The following is an 18,635-nucleotide window of genomic DNA, read 5'->3' as shown; positions in this document are numbered from 1 at the left end:
GTAGCTATGGCACTTGTAATAACAGTGGGCCCCAGAGCTGAACTGGCTAAATGTGATATTAAATCAGCTTTCAGATTACTACCTGTGCATCCCTTAGATTTGGTTTTGTTGGGTATCCAGTTTGAGAATCAGCTATATGTTGACAAGTTTACCAATGGGTTGTGCTATTTTGTGTAATAATTATTAGAATCTTTTAGCACTTTCCTACAGTGGTGGTTCACGTAATACAACAGGAAATTAACTCACTACGCACTATTTGGATGTTTTTTTTGCTGGCAGGTTCCCGTGGGAGTATGAAATGTGCTCAGGCATTGAAACAGTTTCAGGCCATGGCAGGAGCATTTGATGTACCTCTAGCTCAAGAGAAAACAGAGTGTCTGAGTTCTTGTTTGGTTTACCTTGGTATTGAGTTGGATACAGTGAAAACAGAAGCAAGGCTCCCACAACAGAAAGTTAAGGAGATTATTGAGACATTGGAAGAAGCAGTACAAGCACCCAAGTTGCAACTGCATCAAATACAACGCTTGCTAGGGCTCCTTAATTTTGCGTATAAGGTGATTTAAGGGCTGGAAGGTCTTTCTGTAGGAGGCTATGTCATGTGTCAGCTTGCCAAACCATAGAGTCAGGATAACAGCAGCGATGAGAGCAGATTTTGAGGTTTGGGTAGCATTTCTGAGAGGTTTTAACAGGATAACCATGTGGTTGCCCGAGTTGGATTTCGTTTGGATGGTTCAAATTTTTTCAGACGCAGCAGCTTCAAATCGCTTTGGGGTCTTTTGGGAAGGAAGATGGTGTGCAGAAGAATGGCCAGAGAGATGGATAAAGGAGAAATGAAGCACTGCGTTAGAATTTTTCTCATTATTATTGGTTGCTTTGGCAAGATTTAGAGAATAAGACAAAGACCTTCAATGTAGAAAACAAAACAGTAGTGGATTTGGTCAATGGCCAAAAGGTCAAGGATAAGCACCTTTTAAGACTACTGCAAAGATTTATGCTAGGTTGCCTGATGTTTAATATCTTCAGAGCCAGCATGTGCCAAGAGTGAACAATAATATAGTGGACGCATTCTCGTACACAGTGGCAGAGATTCTGTGGTTTGGCGCCAGAACAGAGTTACAGATAACAAGAGTTCCACAGGACATATGGGATCTTGCCAATTGAAAATGCTGACATTGATTGAAAAATGAAAATGCAGACATTGATTGAAAAATCACTAGCGGAGAGCACTATAAGAGCTCACAGGAGAGCTTGGGAGGAGTTCGAGCATAGGTGCGGCTCAGAGGAGCCGAGATGAACAGGGATGTTTACAAAGAAGAGATGATGTGCTGACCTTCATAATGAACAATATTGATAGGAATATCTTGGCGACAACTATTGCTGGTAAATTAGCTGGTTTGTTTTTAATTGAAACTCTCTCAGGTTGTGAACCTTCTGCTGGAGAAATGGGTAGGAGATTACTTCAATGATGGACAAAAAAACAAAAAAAAGAGTCAGCGAACTCGCCCAGCTCGAGATCCTTTCTCCATGAAGCTGTTGGTAAGTTTGTTAAATAGTTTGGGGCAGGTATGTTTTTTAGGTTAGGAACAAACATTGTTCAAATTATGTATGTCGTGGTTGTTTTTGGTGCATTTAGAATATCTGAGCACCTGGGTAGAAATCAGGACGGTGAGCTAAGGGAAGAGCATATCGAGGTTACTGGTGAGTATGTCCAAATATTTCTGAAACAATTTAAGACAGACCAGAAGAAAAAAGATGCAACGGTGTTATTGAGGAAGATTATAGGATTAGTGTTCCTGATGGATAACTGGCTGAGTTTCAAGGCAATTAACAGAGGTGAGTTGGGTGTTAGATTTATTCACCAGGACGGTGGTAGACTGACAGGCGCTCAAGTTTTGGGTGTCATGAGGAAAGCGCTGTGTTATATAGATTTAGATCCATTTTGCTTCAGCACACATTCTTTTCGTATAGGTGTGGCATCTGAAGCGGCAAGACTGGGGTTTTCAATCAAAGAAGTAAAGAAACTGGGTTGTTGGTCATCCGACTGCTGCTTTAGTTGTATTAGGCATATTGAGGATGCTTAATTTATATGGCATATCTAACATTTTTCTCTTATTTCAGGTTGTGTAGCTGGCCCAGCTGTGGCTTTCATGTCAGTCTGAATAGTTGGACATTCGTTCATTATGTGAGCTGCACAGCAGGCGGATCGCAGATATTTTGGAAATTTTGGAAGGAATTTGGGTTTCAGGAGCGATGATGTAAAAATTGAATGGTGGGGTGGGGGGGGATGAGCTGCTTCCGTGTTTATCAAATTTAGTTTCTGTAAGTGCTTGTCCTGATGTGCTTTTGTTATAATTAGGTGAAAATGATTTGGTGCATTTGTCAGGTCTGGGATTGATTAAAGGGATGAAAAAGGATCTAGACATCATCGGGAGGTCTTGGTCAGGGATGAAAATGGTGGTCATAGCATTAGTTCCCAGAAGAGTTTGGAAGAGGGACGGTGAAATACACAGCAGTTGAAAGGCCCAGACGTAAAGTGAATAGGGAAATGTCACGTTTTTGTAGGAGGAGGGGACTGGCTTGGTTGGAACATCAGGATATTAAGAAGGAAAAGTTTAAATTCTTTAGGCAGGATGAGGTACATGTTTCCTTCATGGGGAATAAGCTGTACTTGCTAGAAATAAGAGAAAAATGTGCATCAACCTTAGCCATACACAGGTGGTGCTGGTCAAATAAATAGGAGGGACATAGATCACTTTTCTTAATCAAATGGCAAGGCATTTTGCGATGCCTAGATGCCTTGGTGGTGGCTTTTGCATCAAACAAGATGTTGGGTTTTTAACTTATGTTAATGAGCTTGCCAGTTTAAGCAAATTTAGTAGGGTGGGGGGTGGTGGTGTCAGGAAATAACTCATTATCAGGGCTTTTTCTGGTGGCGCAGGAAGGATTGGGGGCATTACAGAGTAGGGGTTGGCAGAGGGGACACCAGGGAGCGATGGGGGAATAACGGGGAAGCTCAGTGGTTGAAAGAAAAAAAGGAGTGAGGAAGACTGAAGCCTGGAAGACAGATCTGGGGATTTCTGTTGTTTGGGCAGGAGGTTTAAGAGTGGGGTGTTAGTTTTGGTTTTGTATTAGAGGCCATTATACATTGTAAAATATTTTAAAGGTTTCGGAACTGCTTACCTGTCCAATAAAGTGGCCTTTTACTCTCTTGAACACTGCCTGGTTCATTTGCCCTGTCGCCCGATGGGGGCTCCTGGGAGTGGCATCCATTGGATGCCCACCTCCAGGCGTCTTCGGGAGAGTGGGAAATCCCAGGCTTATTGGGACTTACCTACTGGCTGTCACCATGGGTTGGCAGAGTAATGGTTGAAAACAACAGTTTGCTTGAACTGCATCATACCGACGCTGTGGCCCATTAGTGAAGGTTAAGAAATTTTGGCTCCTCCCTCCCTGTTTTGGGCTTTTTTCCCTCACGATGCTTCGTTGATCTCGGGTTTGCAGTCACTGAACTTTTGTCGCTTGGACAGGTGGCAGTCAGCAGAGTGCGCAGTAAGCAGGAAGGATTAGGGGCATTACAGAGTAGGGGTTGGAAGAGGGGACACCGGGAAGCGATGGGGGGGAGTCACAGGGAAGCTCAGTGGATGAAAGAAAAAAAAGGAATGGGGAAGATGAAGCCTGATCTGGGGATTTGTGTTGTTGGGGGGGGGGGTTTGGGTGGAGTGTTATGTTTGGTTATGTATTAGTAAGGCTATGAATTATACATTGTAAAATGTTTTAAAGGTTTCAGAACTGCTTACCAGTCCAATAAAGCGGCCTTTTACTCTCTTGGACACTGCCTGGTTCATTTGCCCTCTCGCCCGAGGCCCCATACGCTTCATTAGGACAATGCTGTGCAAACCTTCGCCACCCTCCTACAAAAGCATTTTCCTCAACTGGCTGTATTGTGACCACTCTCAAACAAGCGAGACGGCTCACGCATTAGAGCCAATATGTTGACATGTACGACAGCCTTTAGTCAATGCACGGTCTTCTTGGTTGACAATTGCTGCAGACAGTAAGCACTGCAGCTCCTTGGTTCTGTGAAATTCTTAAATCCCTCCTGTTAGGGACTGTTGTTCTGTGGCTCCTTAGCTTTCCTGGGGGCTGTCTATGAACCCCCTGATCCCAGTAACAGTCCCCATTTAGGGGCTTTTGACCCCATTTGCAATGAAAGCCCCCACCTTGCCAACGCTAAACACCCTCGAAATGGAAAATTCACCTCGATTTAAATACTCCGCTGAGCTGGCCACGGGAGTCTGTAGTATTCTACATAAGGCAGTATTCAATAAAGGGTTTTGATTTTCTATTTCATGTATATAATAAGGATAGAACAGCCTGTGAGCTCCCTATCTCGTCAAAGGGTGGGGGCTGCCGTTGGGCCAATGGGACCCGTGAGAACCTTTTTCCCCTCTTCGTCCCCTGCACCAATGCCAGCGAAGCACATGCCCTAATCTCTTCTCCGTAGCAGGTCGATTGAAGGACGCGCCATCTCAAACATCTGGAAAACATCAGGGCTCTCTGCTCCTGCTCCCCCTCCCCTTCAACGCCACATGAAATGACAGGGAGGGGCCTGGCAGTCAGACCTAGCCAAGCCTCCGTCCGCAACCACATAAAGGGCAAGGAGGGGCCTGACAGAGGCTACTGTCAGAGAAGCTCATATGTGCGTGTGGAGAGGCAGAGACAGTAACACAACACCAACTGCCACACACTCACCATGAGAGGGCTTCTGAGAACGAGGAGGACACATTACACAACAGGACCGGATTAGGTAACAGCACCCCCTCTCACCCCGATGAGAGAAGCGCAAGTCACTGCGCAGCCATCAAGGGACAGACCCGGGGCGGAACTGGCTGTTCACGTTCTCCCCGATAGTCGACGAGCCCGTTGGTCCAGGCATTGCAAAAGCCTCAATTTGAACATCGCAATGGTAAATGCTCCTGAGGAGAAGGAGAGCTCAGTCATCCTGCACTTTTGGTTGGTGTGGAAGTAGTCGGGGCCAGGGCCTGGGGTTTGGGTGTAATAGGAAAAGCCAATGAAGATGGTTGTTAAGCTGAGCAACCCAAAGGAGGATTACCGTGTGGCAAGTGCAAGGGCACTTTGGTAAAGGGGAATGGTTAGTCCTTTTCTGAAACGCACAATTTGTCTAGGGGAAACCATCCTCAGAATGGGCTCTGTTAATGAGCACAACTTCTCCTCCATTTTTATTTTCTGAGATACCATATCCTTAAATGAAAGAACTATATTTTCAGCTCCTCAAAAGCCCAACACCAGAGGTACAATATTATTTATCACAGTCCTGGCCAAAATACCCCAATGCTAGAAGAACTCGCAACATGTATTCTCTGCAAATCTGAAAAGGCACAAAAATAGTCTACTCGGAGATTTCAACATTGATTGAGGTAACAATGACAGCCATGTGAATCTGGAAACGTTCCTGCAAGACAAACATCTATAGCAATGATTTAATCCCCTCCCACCACGTGCATACGCATCTGTGGCAGTGTTTTGTTTTTGCGGAGTTTCAAGCACAAGATAAAAGAGCTTTCTTTCGCTTTTAGACTGAACTGTTAAAGTGTTCAAGACATGAAACAAAAATAAATGCAGAACAAATTCTGCAACTTTCCACATGAAAGAACATGATCTATGGTAAAGACTTTTAAACTAGATTAAGTTTTGACCTGGAGCACATCGACGGATCCTTGATGTAGTCAAGAAGAGAAGTGGACTAGTAGCCAAGATTCTGACTTTGGACCAAGGTCCATAGCTTCCAGACTCTAGCACCTGACTGCAAATTACCTGATTCTGCGCAAAACACTTAGGCCCATATGTATACTTTTTTAGCGCTGTGTTTGCGTCATTTTTTGACGTAAAAGCGGCGCAAACTTACAAAATTCAATTATATTTTGTAAGTTTGAGCCGCTTTTACGTTAAAAAATGGCCAAATGTGGCACTAAAAAAGTATAAATCAGGCCCTTAATCTTCATTTGTCTAATGATGTGTGAAATTGAATGTTATTGTAAATATGTCCCGGTGTAATGGATACATCCCCAGTGTGATGTGCAGCTTCCCACTGCGACCAACCTGCGTTTGGGCTATATAAATAGCGATGAATATATATATCTACTTTCTTTGACTGGGAGTCGAAGCGAAATCTCCAATGCGGGCATTGTACAGGCACTGTCAAACAGGATGCACAAGAGTGGAGCCACGTGTTTTTTGGTTCTCCGAGTGGTCGGAGAAGGAATCTATTAAGGAATCCTATACATATGTTAAATTAGCCCAGGTATGGTATCATCACTGTAAAGATCAACACAATTTTCCGAGTTGTTCGCATGAGTGCGAAAGCACCCTGTAACAGACAAAGACGGGAAAAAAAAAGACATTTTGGTTCCTTGGTGCAACCAAAAAACAAAAGAGAGAGAGAGAGGTTTCCATTAAACAGCACACCCGATCTTGCCTTTTGGAAGGTATAAGCAGGGTGCCCTGGCAGTGTTCCAGCTGTAGGTGTAGCTTTGAATAGGGCCAATTGTAAGACTTCAGTCGAGGACATGCGCCTGATGCCATTCTCCAGAGTGCCCATTATTGGTCTAGATGCAGCTCTGCCTCACCTGCATAAATATAAACCCTAAGTTAGACGTTTCAAAGACTGAGCCAGTGTGTCCATTTCATTGTGGAGGAGAGTGGGTCAGATGAGTAATACTTAGAAACTCCACAGGTAATTTAGTTTTTGGACAAAAAGGGACCTAACTCCACCTAATCCGGTTTTGCAAGAAGAGGGTAAACTACATTAAAGATGTTAAAGATGTCCCTTCTGATTGCCGCCAACCGAGCTAAGCACACTATTTGTTAATCGTGGTCGATAATGTAGACGGTCAATGAGAAACCCAACAAAAGGACTGTGCACTCGTCTCACTGCAGGCATATACAAGCTCCCTCCGGATATTCACGAGTTGCCTGCAGAGGATAGAAGCCACATACTACACATTGCTGCGTTGAGCACTGCTTTCATGGTGTGCAGATACTCGTGATGTGGGTACCACTTCCTCAGTTATGCTTCTGCACAGTAAACATGAGTAACTACGAGAAGGGCATAGATAATATAACTTATTAATGACAATGCTGCCGACCAACCAACCATAGAATACCACGTGCCTACTTCAATCATTTCAATGCCACCTAATAACCCTAATTATAGCAAAGCCACCATTCTCTCCGCCCACTAAAATGATCCTGATCGAAAACCATAGCAGCAATATCAACCACACCCCACAATCTAGCAATGTCCCTACCCCAAGTCTTACCAAATGTCATCTGATCCCTTTCTATTTGGTGACATCATATTCCAGCCCTCCACCTAACGTCACATGCCTATCACACCATAACAATGCCTCCTGCCGGCAACAATCACAAAGCTATACTCTATGCTGCAGGTGCAGTGCGTGTTCCTCCAATTATGCACTTTCAAACAGTTAACCGTCCCACAATAAGACCTGCTCCCCTGAACGGATGCAATATCATTTGCTTCAGACCTCAGCAAGCATCATCTGCCCACTCAAAACAGGGAAAAAACACCCTGTGGTATAAATTTTGCGAAGCTGCTCCGAGACTTGTTTAACTAGGCCCCCACCTGGTCTAAACCACTCATTCACAACATTAGCTCAGTCAACCATAAAACTCAAGAACCAGACAATATAAACCTCTGTGCAAGCATCACTGGAGCGTGGCTTCTTGATGGGGTGGCAAAAGAATTCTCAGTAGGAGATTCTTTGTGTTTCCGCAGCAATGAGGAAGGGCACCACAGTCGAGAACGATTCCATGGTTCTGTTCCCCTCTAGCCATGCCGAGAGTCCTGGGGCAGCGACTGCTTTACAGATGTACCCAGGTACTGCACTACAGTCAGTCCTACATTTTGTCGCTGGCGTCTTGGGGTTGGAGTCTCCAATGTCACAACCCAGCAGCTATCTAAGCTGAAACGGGTGGAGACCCAATCCATGTTGATAGCCATAGATGAGAATGTTGGTCTACATTTATCAGAGAACACAAACATCCAGTTTTGAATGTTGAGTGGCCCACTACTCATTGTGCAACTCACTAGATCTTCTCATGGACTCGACAATTCTGGTGCCAACGATTCCCATCTCTTAGCTTTCTCTGCCCTATATCATTAATTTTAATTCCTTGGCCCACATCATCTGGCTTCCATGTCTGTACTGCAAGGTCCCTGAATGTAGATTCACCATCGATGTTCTAGTACCTACTGTGCCCAGACTTCCAAAATACTTGTATCTGCACTTCTTTGACCAGCATCACTTTCCCCCTATTCCAGTCCACTAGTATTGGATAGTATATTTCTATTCCCTTATCTTAGCTTCCTCCTTCAACCTAGTTTGCCTCTCCTTTTTTATGTGTACAAGTCCCTTGCTGTCTTGAGTCGCCCTTTCTTTTGTGTTTATATTCCTCGAAAGTGTCCCTACGAGCATAGTTTCTGCGTCTTTTCTTCTGAACGCCTGTCTCCCCTTTTCCGTGTCAATGATTCCCTGAGCCAGAGATCCTGTCTTTCTGGGACTGTTCCACCAGGATCCGTGTCATTGTCCCCAGGTCTGTGGACTCCTATCCGCATCACCCATCTATCCTTTCAACTGACCTCTGGCTGTGTTCAGCATCACCCTATCCCCTTTCGATTGTTTCTCCCTAGCCAGTATGTGCCTCTCTGTGTGTGCCATCCAGTCACTCTGCCTCCCTTTCACAGTGAGATTTGATACGGTCACAATTACTGCAACAGCAGTCAGTTTATTTAAACCAACATAGGTTGTAAACACGACTTGTTCAGGACATGAAGAGAACAAAGTAGGTCCCACGTGCTCTCAGCTCCACACATTGTTTAACACTACTAGCCTCGTAGATTCATCACACAGCAAGAGATGGGAGTAGCAGGCAGGACACTAGGCAAGTTTGTCCAGGAAATGTTCTGTTATCTTTTGTCTATGCCAGTTAGAGCAGTGGTTCCAAACCTTATGACTTCTGTGGACACCCAATTTATCATTATTGGAATCCGGGAAACCCCCGCTGTCTCATTACTGGAAGCAGAGGGCCTAGTACTAAACACTGTCAATGATTTAAACAGCAAAACAATACACAAAATACAGAAACAAGCATTCCATCAAACGCATACAAATTTATTGCCATTTACAGTATGATTTAAATGTTTCAATTGTACATGTTGCTACTAAATGTATATGCACTTTAATAATCTGTAAATATTAGTTCGTTTTTGACCCCCTGAGGAGGTTTTGCAGACCCCAGGGGTCCCTGGACCACAGGTTGAGAACCACTGAGAGCATTTCATCACAGCACCATGAAATTGACTGTGCCCTTCAATTTTCATGTAGTCTTTTGACGTCCCTTAAGGCCCTGCACTTGGTCTGAGGAACTGAGCGATAACTAATGGGCAGCCATCGGACGTTTGCGACGTTGTTCGTAGCAAGAGATACCGAAGAGCTACTTACAGAGGAAGGCCGGGGTAAACTGGAGGCACACCAGGCCGCAGCGCACGAGAAACTGCTTTTCTGCTGACGGGGGTTTAAAATCTGAATATTCAGCAGAAGGCTCTTGGTGTGGGATAAATACCAGCTCTGGGGAGAAGTGGCATTATCTGCTGACACGAGCCTGCAGCAGGATTAACCAGAGCTCTCAGCGCCCGCCCCTCCACAGCCAGACAGGGCGCAGCGCACCGCCAGCCATTGCACGGCACTGCCACCACAGTAGGCCTTATCTCTCCCTGTCAAACAGCGGCAGTGTTAACCACTGACTGCCGCGACCAGCCGTTACAACGACTTTCCCTACAAGAGTGCGCCATCGACCTCATGGCCAGGTGCAAGGACATTGCCGTTGTAAGAAATTGACAAGCACACAGAGCGTCCGTCACCTCTCAGAAGTGCTCTCGTGCCACTGCATGAAATAAAGTGCATCAGTGAGCATCACCAGCCATCTGCACCCTAGCTCACTCACTGGGTCACCGCAAGGATCAAATTGTTTACCAGTGCTAAAGTCCGCATTGACCTATATACTCCTTTGTCACTACATGCACTGCAGATCATACCCGTGCTATATTCTGTCAGTGCCTGGTCATACCCGTGCTACAGAACTATACTAATACGAGCTAAATACGCCATCACTGAAGACCGATCCTGTGCGTACTACTTTGTCAATGAATGGAATAAGGAGCACACCCGGGCATGTGTATCCTCTCCAGTAATTAAAAAATAAAGTTACCCCACTTAACGCACTCAACAGGCTGTGCCCCTCAACGAAGCATCTCTAAGCATGCCTCACTCCTAGCACAAACACATCAACAGGCAGGATATCCGCAGTATGTGAAATATGCCCGAGACAATGGTAGGGTGAGATAGGCCCTGCAACGGAGATCTGCCTGGGTGATGTGCCCTGCGAGAGAATACGCAGGAGCGCGATCTACTGGCGAGATGGATCTACAGAGAATGAGATCGGATCTAAGAAAGAGATTAAGATGGGACGAATGGCACCCAGGAGTCATTTACAGAGCAAAGTACAGATGAGCAGAGGTAAAGGTGTGGAGAAACCTCACTGAGGCTCTGGGGAGGGCTTCAAGGGAGTGATATGCCCCGACAGAGATGCGCAAGGGGCAGACCCGCAGGCTGCGATAGGTGCCACTGGAAACAATTCTGCTGAGGGTGGGATGTGCCTTAGGGGGGTTAATGCTGGGGCCGCTGCGGGGATGGGAGGGCTCGCTGGAGGCTAGCCTTGTTGCAGAGGTATCACACGGGGACATGCTCCGGATGTTACCGAGCTGGGAGTAGCATAGAAGCCAGTCTCCTCTCTCTCTGCAGCGAGCAGAACACCCACGTGCAGTATCACTGGAATGAGAGGGGATCAGTTCACTGCAGTATGGGTTGCCAATAGTGTAATTGCACATCACGCTGAAAAGAAACCGTGCAAAGAGAGATCACAATTGCTTTTCAGGTGCAGCTAAGGTCCCTGGAAGGGTCCCTTCTACATTGACGCACACTGGCAGCTGACTGCCCCCGCTGCAGTGGACACGCCTTGGGGGGCTGTCCCTACTACAGTGACGGCACCCCGGTTGCTGTATTTACTAGCGTTACATCAGATTTGCGCCTGGGCACTGATGATATTACACGGGAAGCTCGTCTCATGCAGGTGACATTACGCTGGTACAAACATCCCCTAGCCTTTCATTGAGTGACGTCACACCTGGTACTAGTAACCGCACAATTGGGCTTTCCTTACTGCAGTAACACTAATCTGAGTATTAGGCTTTACTGCAACAAGAGCACAGTGGCACCTGCGCTCACTCAAGTTACATCACACTGGGAGCCCCTGCTGTAGTCTCGGCACAGTGGCAGCGTCTTTACCTCAGTGACCGCTTCATGTGAGCTATTGCTACAGCCACACCGCACAGGATGCCGTCCCTTACTGCAGGAACATCACACTAGGATCTAACCCCTCCTGTACTCCCAGGACAGAGGCAGCGTTTTCACTTCAGTGACCGCTTCCTGTGTGCTCTTCCTGCAGTCACGGCGCAAAGGGTGCAGTCTCACTACATCACACTGGGCGCGCCTACTGTTGCAGCAGTGCCACACTGCGAGCTGTCTCTACTGCACTGGAATAGGCACAACACTGCCTGTTACCGAAAAAAGCCCGATTACACAGAATACATTAGGGGACTGCTGGTGCTCGCATCGGTTTCGGAGAGGGGGCGTTATTACACCCGCTGTGGAGTGACGCTGCACTGGCAGCAGGATGACCACAAGTTATTTCAGTTATACTACATTAACTCAAGTTTTTGTTTCTTGGAGAATTTGGTATCGGTCTTTTTTTAATTTAACAAATGGGTCGGAGTTTTTAAATGTGTGGACTTTTCTTTTATTGGCTAAGTTAAACTGTAACATGTGAAACAAACGGAGCTCACGGCAGTGGCATAACATCCCCCCCGCGGTGCGCCTTTTTTTGGAGGGCGGGGGGGGGGGGGGGGGGGGCGAGGGGAGGGCAGGGGCCCTCAGCACAGTACACAGCCATACAATACCAGATTTGTGACGGTGGGGCAAAGTGATAGGTCGTGGGCCGGCTCCATGCATGTACTTTGCAGGGGCCACGCCACGCAAGCTCGTTACGCCACTGGTTCATGGTAGAGGTCCAACGAGAAGCATGTACGCTTCTTTTTACGGCCAACCACACTGCTGTGCGCCTTGTGTTTTAAAGTCGACCCGCCTGCAGTGATGGATATATCAGCATGGGAGCACGGAGTATAAATAGACACACTGGTAAACAACAGCTCTCTCTCAGCGAACCCTCATTCTAGCACAACGGACACCGCATTTCCCAACCCTCACCTGCGCCTTGCCAAGATGTCTCTGTGAGGAGTGAACTGGGAGGGGTAGGGAAATGCAGACAGAAGAGGGGATGTCAGCGTGAAGCACCGCGACAGCTGACAAAATACATGGGATACAATCAACTAAATTCCCAAACTCCTTCATTAACACAAACATTAATTTTCATAAAAGATGGGTGGCCCATGCTTACATCAGTATGCACGGAGGCAAAAATGCGAGTCAAGTTGTGGCTTGCCGGACACAAGTGCCATCTGCGGCAATGAGCAAACCATTCACCTACTGACTACCCGGAAGTGAACAACAATCTGCACAGCACAAACGTAACAGATCTTTGTTACTGAGTGGTGAGAGAGAGAAAGCCTGAAATGCATGGCTAACACTGTGGCAGGAGGGGATACTGGAAGACTGCATCCTTACTCCTCTTGGAAGTGTAACTTGCTGAGCCAGAATGGACAAGTTAAGGACATTTCAGACAAAGGAAAACAAAGACGATGGCAAGAGGCAGTCATCTTCAAATATCGTGAAATGGTAAAATATGTAACTAAAGGAAATATTTGAGAGGCTTTGTGAGAAAAAGCCAACCGTGGCAGATAATCAAGTTATCCAGATGAGACTAGGTGTTCATCGAAGTGGGATAACAAAGTGGCTGTTGGACGAGCCTGAACAGAAAGGCCAGCACGAGTTGTCCACCTCGTGTTACCAAGGAGCGCCTTGACCACTAGCTAGAGTTGCATGCATTTTCACCTGTCAGAACTCGCAACCCAAACAAAGGTGTGATATCCCAGCGGGTGGAGGCTGAGCCTGGGGCCCGTCTGGATGGCCAGACGAAATGCTAAAGCACTTCAGTGAGAAGTTACACAAGTCTTGGATCTTGGGACGGGTGGGTGGAAAGCTGGTTACGAAGATTAGTAAAGAGCTGACAGGAGTGTGGTTTTCAATTGGCTGCCGTAATAAACTTATTGCAGCTCCCATCTGTGCCCCGTCTTTCCTAAATAAAATAATGTGGAGGAAGATAGGAGAGTCAAGGCAGGTGTACCACCAGTGAATCTGGCACAAAGTCCATCAGGCCCCTGGAGGTATATTAGAGACAGTCTGTGGGTCCTTTGATGATCCTGCTTTTGTAGGAATATTCAAATGGCCAGGTGCACGCTATATTGGTAAGATTCCGATTCCTAACGGGAATGGGGATTTTGGAGAAAGTGTTGCCTAGAGGGGCTGCAAAGTGACACGGTGGCCTAAAATGGGAAAGAGTTTCTACAAGAATTGATGCCACTGGTGCAGCAGTTGAGACGGTCTTAGCTGAGGACAGCGCATACTATTTTCTCACTGCTTACAGGACAACCTACTATTCTGTGCGAAGTAACACTCAGCCGAATGGCTGAGGGTGGACCCCCTGTCGCTAGCTTATAACAAGTATGATTGCCAAGTGGAAAACAGGGATTAATTGAGAGACGAGATCGGTGGAGTCAGGAGAGAGGAAAGTTGGACGAACAGCAAAATAAGAACACGTACCATTGAAACTGGTGACTGCGCAATTACGCTATGGATCGTGGGTTCGAGGCAACCTATTCTGATCAGAAACTAAGAGTTTGTTAAGATTTGAGAAAATTCAGTGACAATTTCAAGAAGGTAAATTTAAACTGTTAAATACCCAGGCTTGCTCTGCAGCAAAGGATTTGGGAAATGGTGAGGGGAGTGAGGGCGGGAAGATATTCTGCAAGCAGCTCACACCTCGACTAAACGCCACCACAAGAAACTTTAATGCCTAGGGCTTCTGAGGAAGGGATTTAGCAACTCCGATTGACACCGCTTGTCATCCTCACCTACTTGGCAGGAAGGGTGCTGTGGTGAGATTTCCCTGCATGGCTAATTGCGCAAAGAGGCCTGCTGTGAGACCGCCATTTGAATTCAGGAACTTCAGCTTCAAACCTGCCACCGGGAAAGTGGATGAGGTGTTGGGCCTGGGTAGCGGATTTGACATAGGGTTGTCAAACAGACACCAGCTGGATGACAACACATATTAATAATTAACCCAAACCCAGGCTGCATAGAAACAAGGGTGAAACTGACAACGCAGTCAAGCGAGAGAAAAGCGCAGTGCGCCCATGATGCACTAGAGCAAGCCACTCTGTTCGAAGACATGATCCGTTTAGTATGAAGCATAGAAAGAAATCCGTAGTTGTACAAATGCAGCAAACTCTTGTTATGGGATGATCCATGGACTGTACAGCACAGGTTGTGACCAGTAAACAGCACAGTGGGGAACTACACCAAACATCCAAATATGACCGCTTCCCTGTACAATCCCGTGTGCCCCACACCCCCTGATCTAAAGCTGATCTCCTCAAGGAGTATAGACTCATTGGCCCCACATGTACTGCCCCCAACTATAGCTCCCACGGAGTCACATCCTCAATGGCTTCACTCACAGAATAAAACCTCACGAGCCCCACACTCACTGAAACAAACCAGGAGTCTCCCAGGACTCAGCCCCAGCATACACGGTCATCGACCACACACACAAGATTACCAAAGCCCCATGGGGACCACACTCACTAACACGCTGAGGCCGCCCAGTACTCTAGCAACGTGGGCTCCACATTCACCTACAGAAACAGGTGCTCTCCCAGTACTACAACGTCATGATCCCTACGTTATCTGTCTCACTGCAAGTGGTACTCCCACAGTACTATAGCCCCATGCCGCCTCACTCACACCAAGCTGAGCTCTCCCAGATTCTGCCACTGCAAGAGCACCCACACTCACTGGCACCAGGCCCACGTTTCCTAGTTCTATATCTTCATGGCCCCCACATTAGCTGTCTCATTGCAGGCGGTAGTCCCCCAGTACTACAACAACATACCCCTCACACCAGCCGGAGATATCCCAGACTCCAAGAGCATCCACACTCAGGGACACCAGGCTGAGTTCTCCCAGTACTACAACTTCATGGTCATCATAATAGCTGTCTCACAGCAGGCAGTACTCCCCCAGTAGTATAGCCCTATGTGCCTTACACTCACACCAACCTGAGATATCCCAGAAACAGCCATTCCGAGGGCATCCACACTCACTCACACCAGGCTCAACTCTCCCAGTACTACCTCCTCATCCGTGCCACAACAGACAAGGTTAATAACACGGTCCCACTAATCCTAATAGGCCTAATACACACAACAGGCTTAGCTCTCCTAGTATTAAAACCCAGGGAGCGTCTGGCTCATAAAACAAGCCTGAACTCTTCCAGCTTTTAAACCTAAATGAAGTGCACTCCCTGACGTTAAGCAGAGCTCTCCCAGTAGTACAGGAGAGTGGGTCAATCACACTCGGACACTAATCTGAAGTTTTCTGTACTACATTCCCACAGCCTCACTCTAGGTGAAACCAAGCAGAGCTCTCCCTGCTGTTGCAGTGGAACCTTACACTATGTGACACAAGACAAATTCTCCCCACTACTTATGTTACAGACAATCCTGGACCAGTCCCATTCACGTTCTCAGATATTCCTGCCAATTCTAGCTCTCTGTAGTGGGCAGAGTTGCCAGGGGGCATGGGACTGACTCCAGGCACACACTAACCTAATTAATTCCATCACACAGCAAAGCTTTGGCTTACTGCCAGTAGCACAGCTCATCTCAGCCTTTTCATTTTGTGCCTCAGAGAAGATTGTGCCTGGCTAGCCTTGCCAAGCTGTGTACTGGAGGGTAGGTGCGTATGTTTGAGCTGCGTGTGTGGGGTTGGGGTGGGGGAGGGCGTTAAATCAGCAGTAACTTGGAGTCACGATGAGAGAATTGAAGACATTAAGGAGACTGCTTCACAAGCAGCAGAGATCCCCAGGGGGTATCACTCCACGTCAGATGCCAAATTAAGCCGCACCACCCAGGTACAGGCTGGCGGGATCTCTGGGGACTTCTAGCAATTTGAAGTCTAGGATATGACTGGCGCAAAGATCCCAGGGACATGGAGGGAAAGGAAGGAGGTTCACAGAGAGGTGGATGAAGTCAGTGTGTGAGATCATTTGGCTGGGCATCGAGGGACGGTGCTTGGCTGGCACAAACAGCTTACATCACCTCTAGTGGCACAGCTGCTGTCTACCAAAGGCGCAGGCAAGAGAAGTGTGCCAGGAGCAGAGAGAGCGGGATGTTGAGGTATTTGTAGCGTGACCGTCACTCCTAAGGCCAGCAAGGCCAACCCACGCAGCTGCAGTTCCAAAGGAGACCATTAACTGTGCCAGCCACACCCAGATGTGCCTGCTGCAAAAAAGCCCCCCCCCTTAACACTCATCTCAGACACATTGTCAAATTCGCCGTACTTTACTATTGTGGCCACTCCTAGTGCCCTGGTACCCCACCACCACCCTGGCATGCCAACAAACACGCCATTTGCGGAACAATGAACTTGGAAATGAAAGGTGACACCCTATTAGTGCGCTCTAACTCACCATGGTAACGCACAGTCTTCCTCGCCAGCGAGTCCCACCACGTGGCTTCCGTCCACCTCACCAGCCCCAGAAGCACTGGCACCAGAACACAGAGGTCAAGCAAAGCCAGGGTCATCTTCGAGAGCCCACTTCCTCGGGAGGGTCCAACGTCCGGTGATGACCAAGGGCAAAGGCTGGAGATTGACCGGCCCAATGAACACCAATCTCCAGGGGCCAAACAACGGTGCGCTCCAAAGAAATGTAACGAGTAAGGCTCGCGCTACAGCAATCCCAGGGGGGCAAACATAGAGTTCCAACGGTCAACCCCTCAAGATATCTGAAAGGTTAAACCCCAGTTGTTTAGGAGCCAAACGAAGGCAGCTAGCAAGAGGTCAAGCTTCATAAGTGTTCCGCTCCGAACGGGGTCAATCGCTAAGGGCCAAACTGAACAAACTTCGGGGGCCAAGCTTCTGTAATCACCAAGGTTCAAGGAACGGAAATCCGCATGGGCCAAACTTGAGCGACCGTCAGGAGTCACGCTCCGAGACTCCAGTCCAGTCGCAGCGCCTCATCCCTGACCAGCGCACCTGAACACACGAGGAGAGGGCCGGGCACACCTGTGTGGAGAGAGAGAGAAAAATAAGGTTTAATATTACGCCACTTGAGACGAAAGAGCTTCTTGAAAGGGGATCTGCGAGCCTCCGGCATCGAAGTACCAGCAGTCGGTGGGGGCGGGGGGGAGATGTCAAATTGACTTTTCCTGTCTTGCGCAACAGCACCCTCTAACCAGTTTACTACCTAGCCCCCTCCCAAACCAACTCAGCCACAATCCGGGTTTTAGCCCCCGTTATCCCCGTGCCAACGTTTCTACTTCTACCCGTCATGACTACATTCCCTCCCCAATGTTGAGATTTCGCTGTGGAAAGATCACACTGATATGGCAGTGCCAGAAAACCCGCATTTTACCATGGTAGTACCGGGGGGGGGGGGGGGGGGGGGGCACAACGAGAGTATTACTAACGGGTAAGCTCACAGCGAGAACTCGCGATAACACGACACTACTTGGGGAAGCTCTCAATAGCAGGAGCACTGATCGAAGGAAACTCTAAAAGGACAGGGAATGCGGGAAAATATTCACACTCGCCTTTTACCGGGGCATCTTAACGCCCCCTCATCCGATATCAAAAATGCGCATTTAACAGCAGGTTCAAGGCCTTCACCACAGCCCAGTAGTAAAGTAAATCGGCTTTTCTAACCTCTAACACCCTTCTCTTTCCTTTCGTAGCCAAAGCTAACGGCCCTTCCAGGTACGCTTCCCAGGTACCTCTTCTTGGGATCGCAGTTACCCTTCCCACTTGGCTCTGCAGTCATGCAGCTCTGCCACTGCATCCGGGATCTTTTCTCCCCTGTACTGGTAGGTCACCGGCCTCCAGCTCCCCGCCCCTCCCATCAGTTATCCACAACCTCTACATTAGCTTGACTCGTGCCCCTAGATCAGAAGGATAGATAGACCACGGCAGGGTGACACTGTAAAGTCTTCAAGTTGAAAGATCCTTGGTGTGGAGGGGATCAGGAGGCACCGGTGCACCACTGGCTGACCTAAACACTCATCTGCCAGGGTTCAGATTAGAAAATGACAGGTCTCCTCGGGTTTGACCCACAGCATTTATTCCTGTCGAATAGCAGGTAAGAGATCAACTCCATACATACATGCAGAATTTATTAAACAGAGCCTCGTCAATCAATGCTTTCTGTCATAACTCATTCACTCTGTGCTAAACTCTGGCTCC

General features: G+C 47.7%; 1 protein-coding gene across 1 annotated transcript in view; it reads right to left on the bottom strand.

Moving 5' to 3' along the window:
* Positions 1–18,635, bottom strand: part of SEMA4C (semaphorin 4C) — a 60,576-nt gene that overhangs the window by 29,485 nt on the left and 12,456 nt on the right. The window contains exon 2 of the mRNA XM_069214396.1: positions 16,867–17,462. Within this exon, the coding sequence (XP_069070497.1) occupies positions 16,867–16,981 (115 nt within the window). The 5' untranslated portion in view covers positions 16,982–17,462. The remainder of the gene's footprint in view (positions 1–16,866; positions 17,463–18,635) is intronic.

Source organism: Pleurodeles waltl, chromosome 11 (assembly GCF_031143425.1).
Source record: "Pleurodeles waltl isolate 20211129_DDA chromosome 11, aPleWal1.hap1.20221129, whole genome shotgun sequence".
Lineage (NCBI taxonomy): Eukaryota > Metazoa > Chordata > Amphibia > Caudata > Salamandridae > Pleurodeles > Pleurodeles waltl.
The sequence above is the reverse complement of the archived record's forward strand: the minus strand, read 5'-3'. Positions and strand labels throughout refer to the sequence as shown.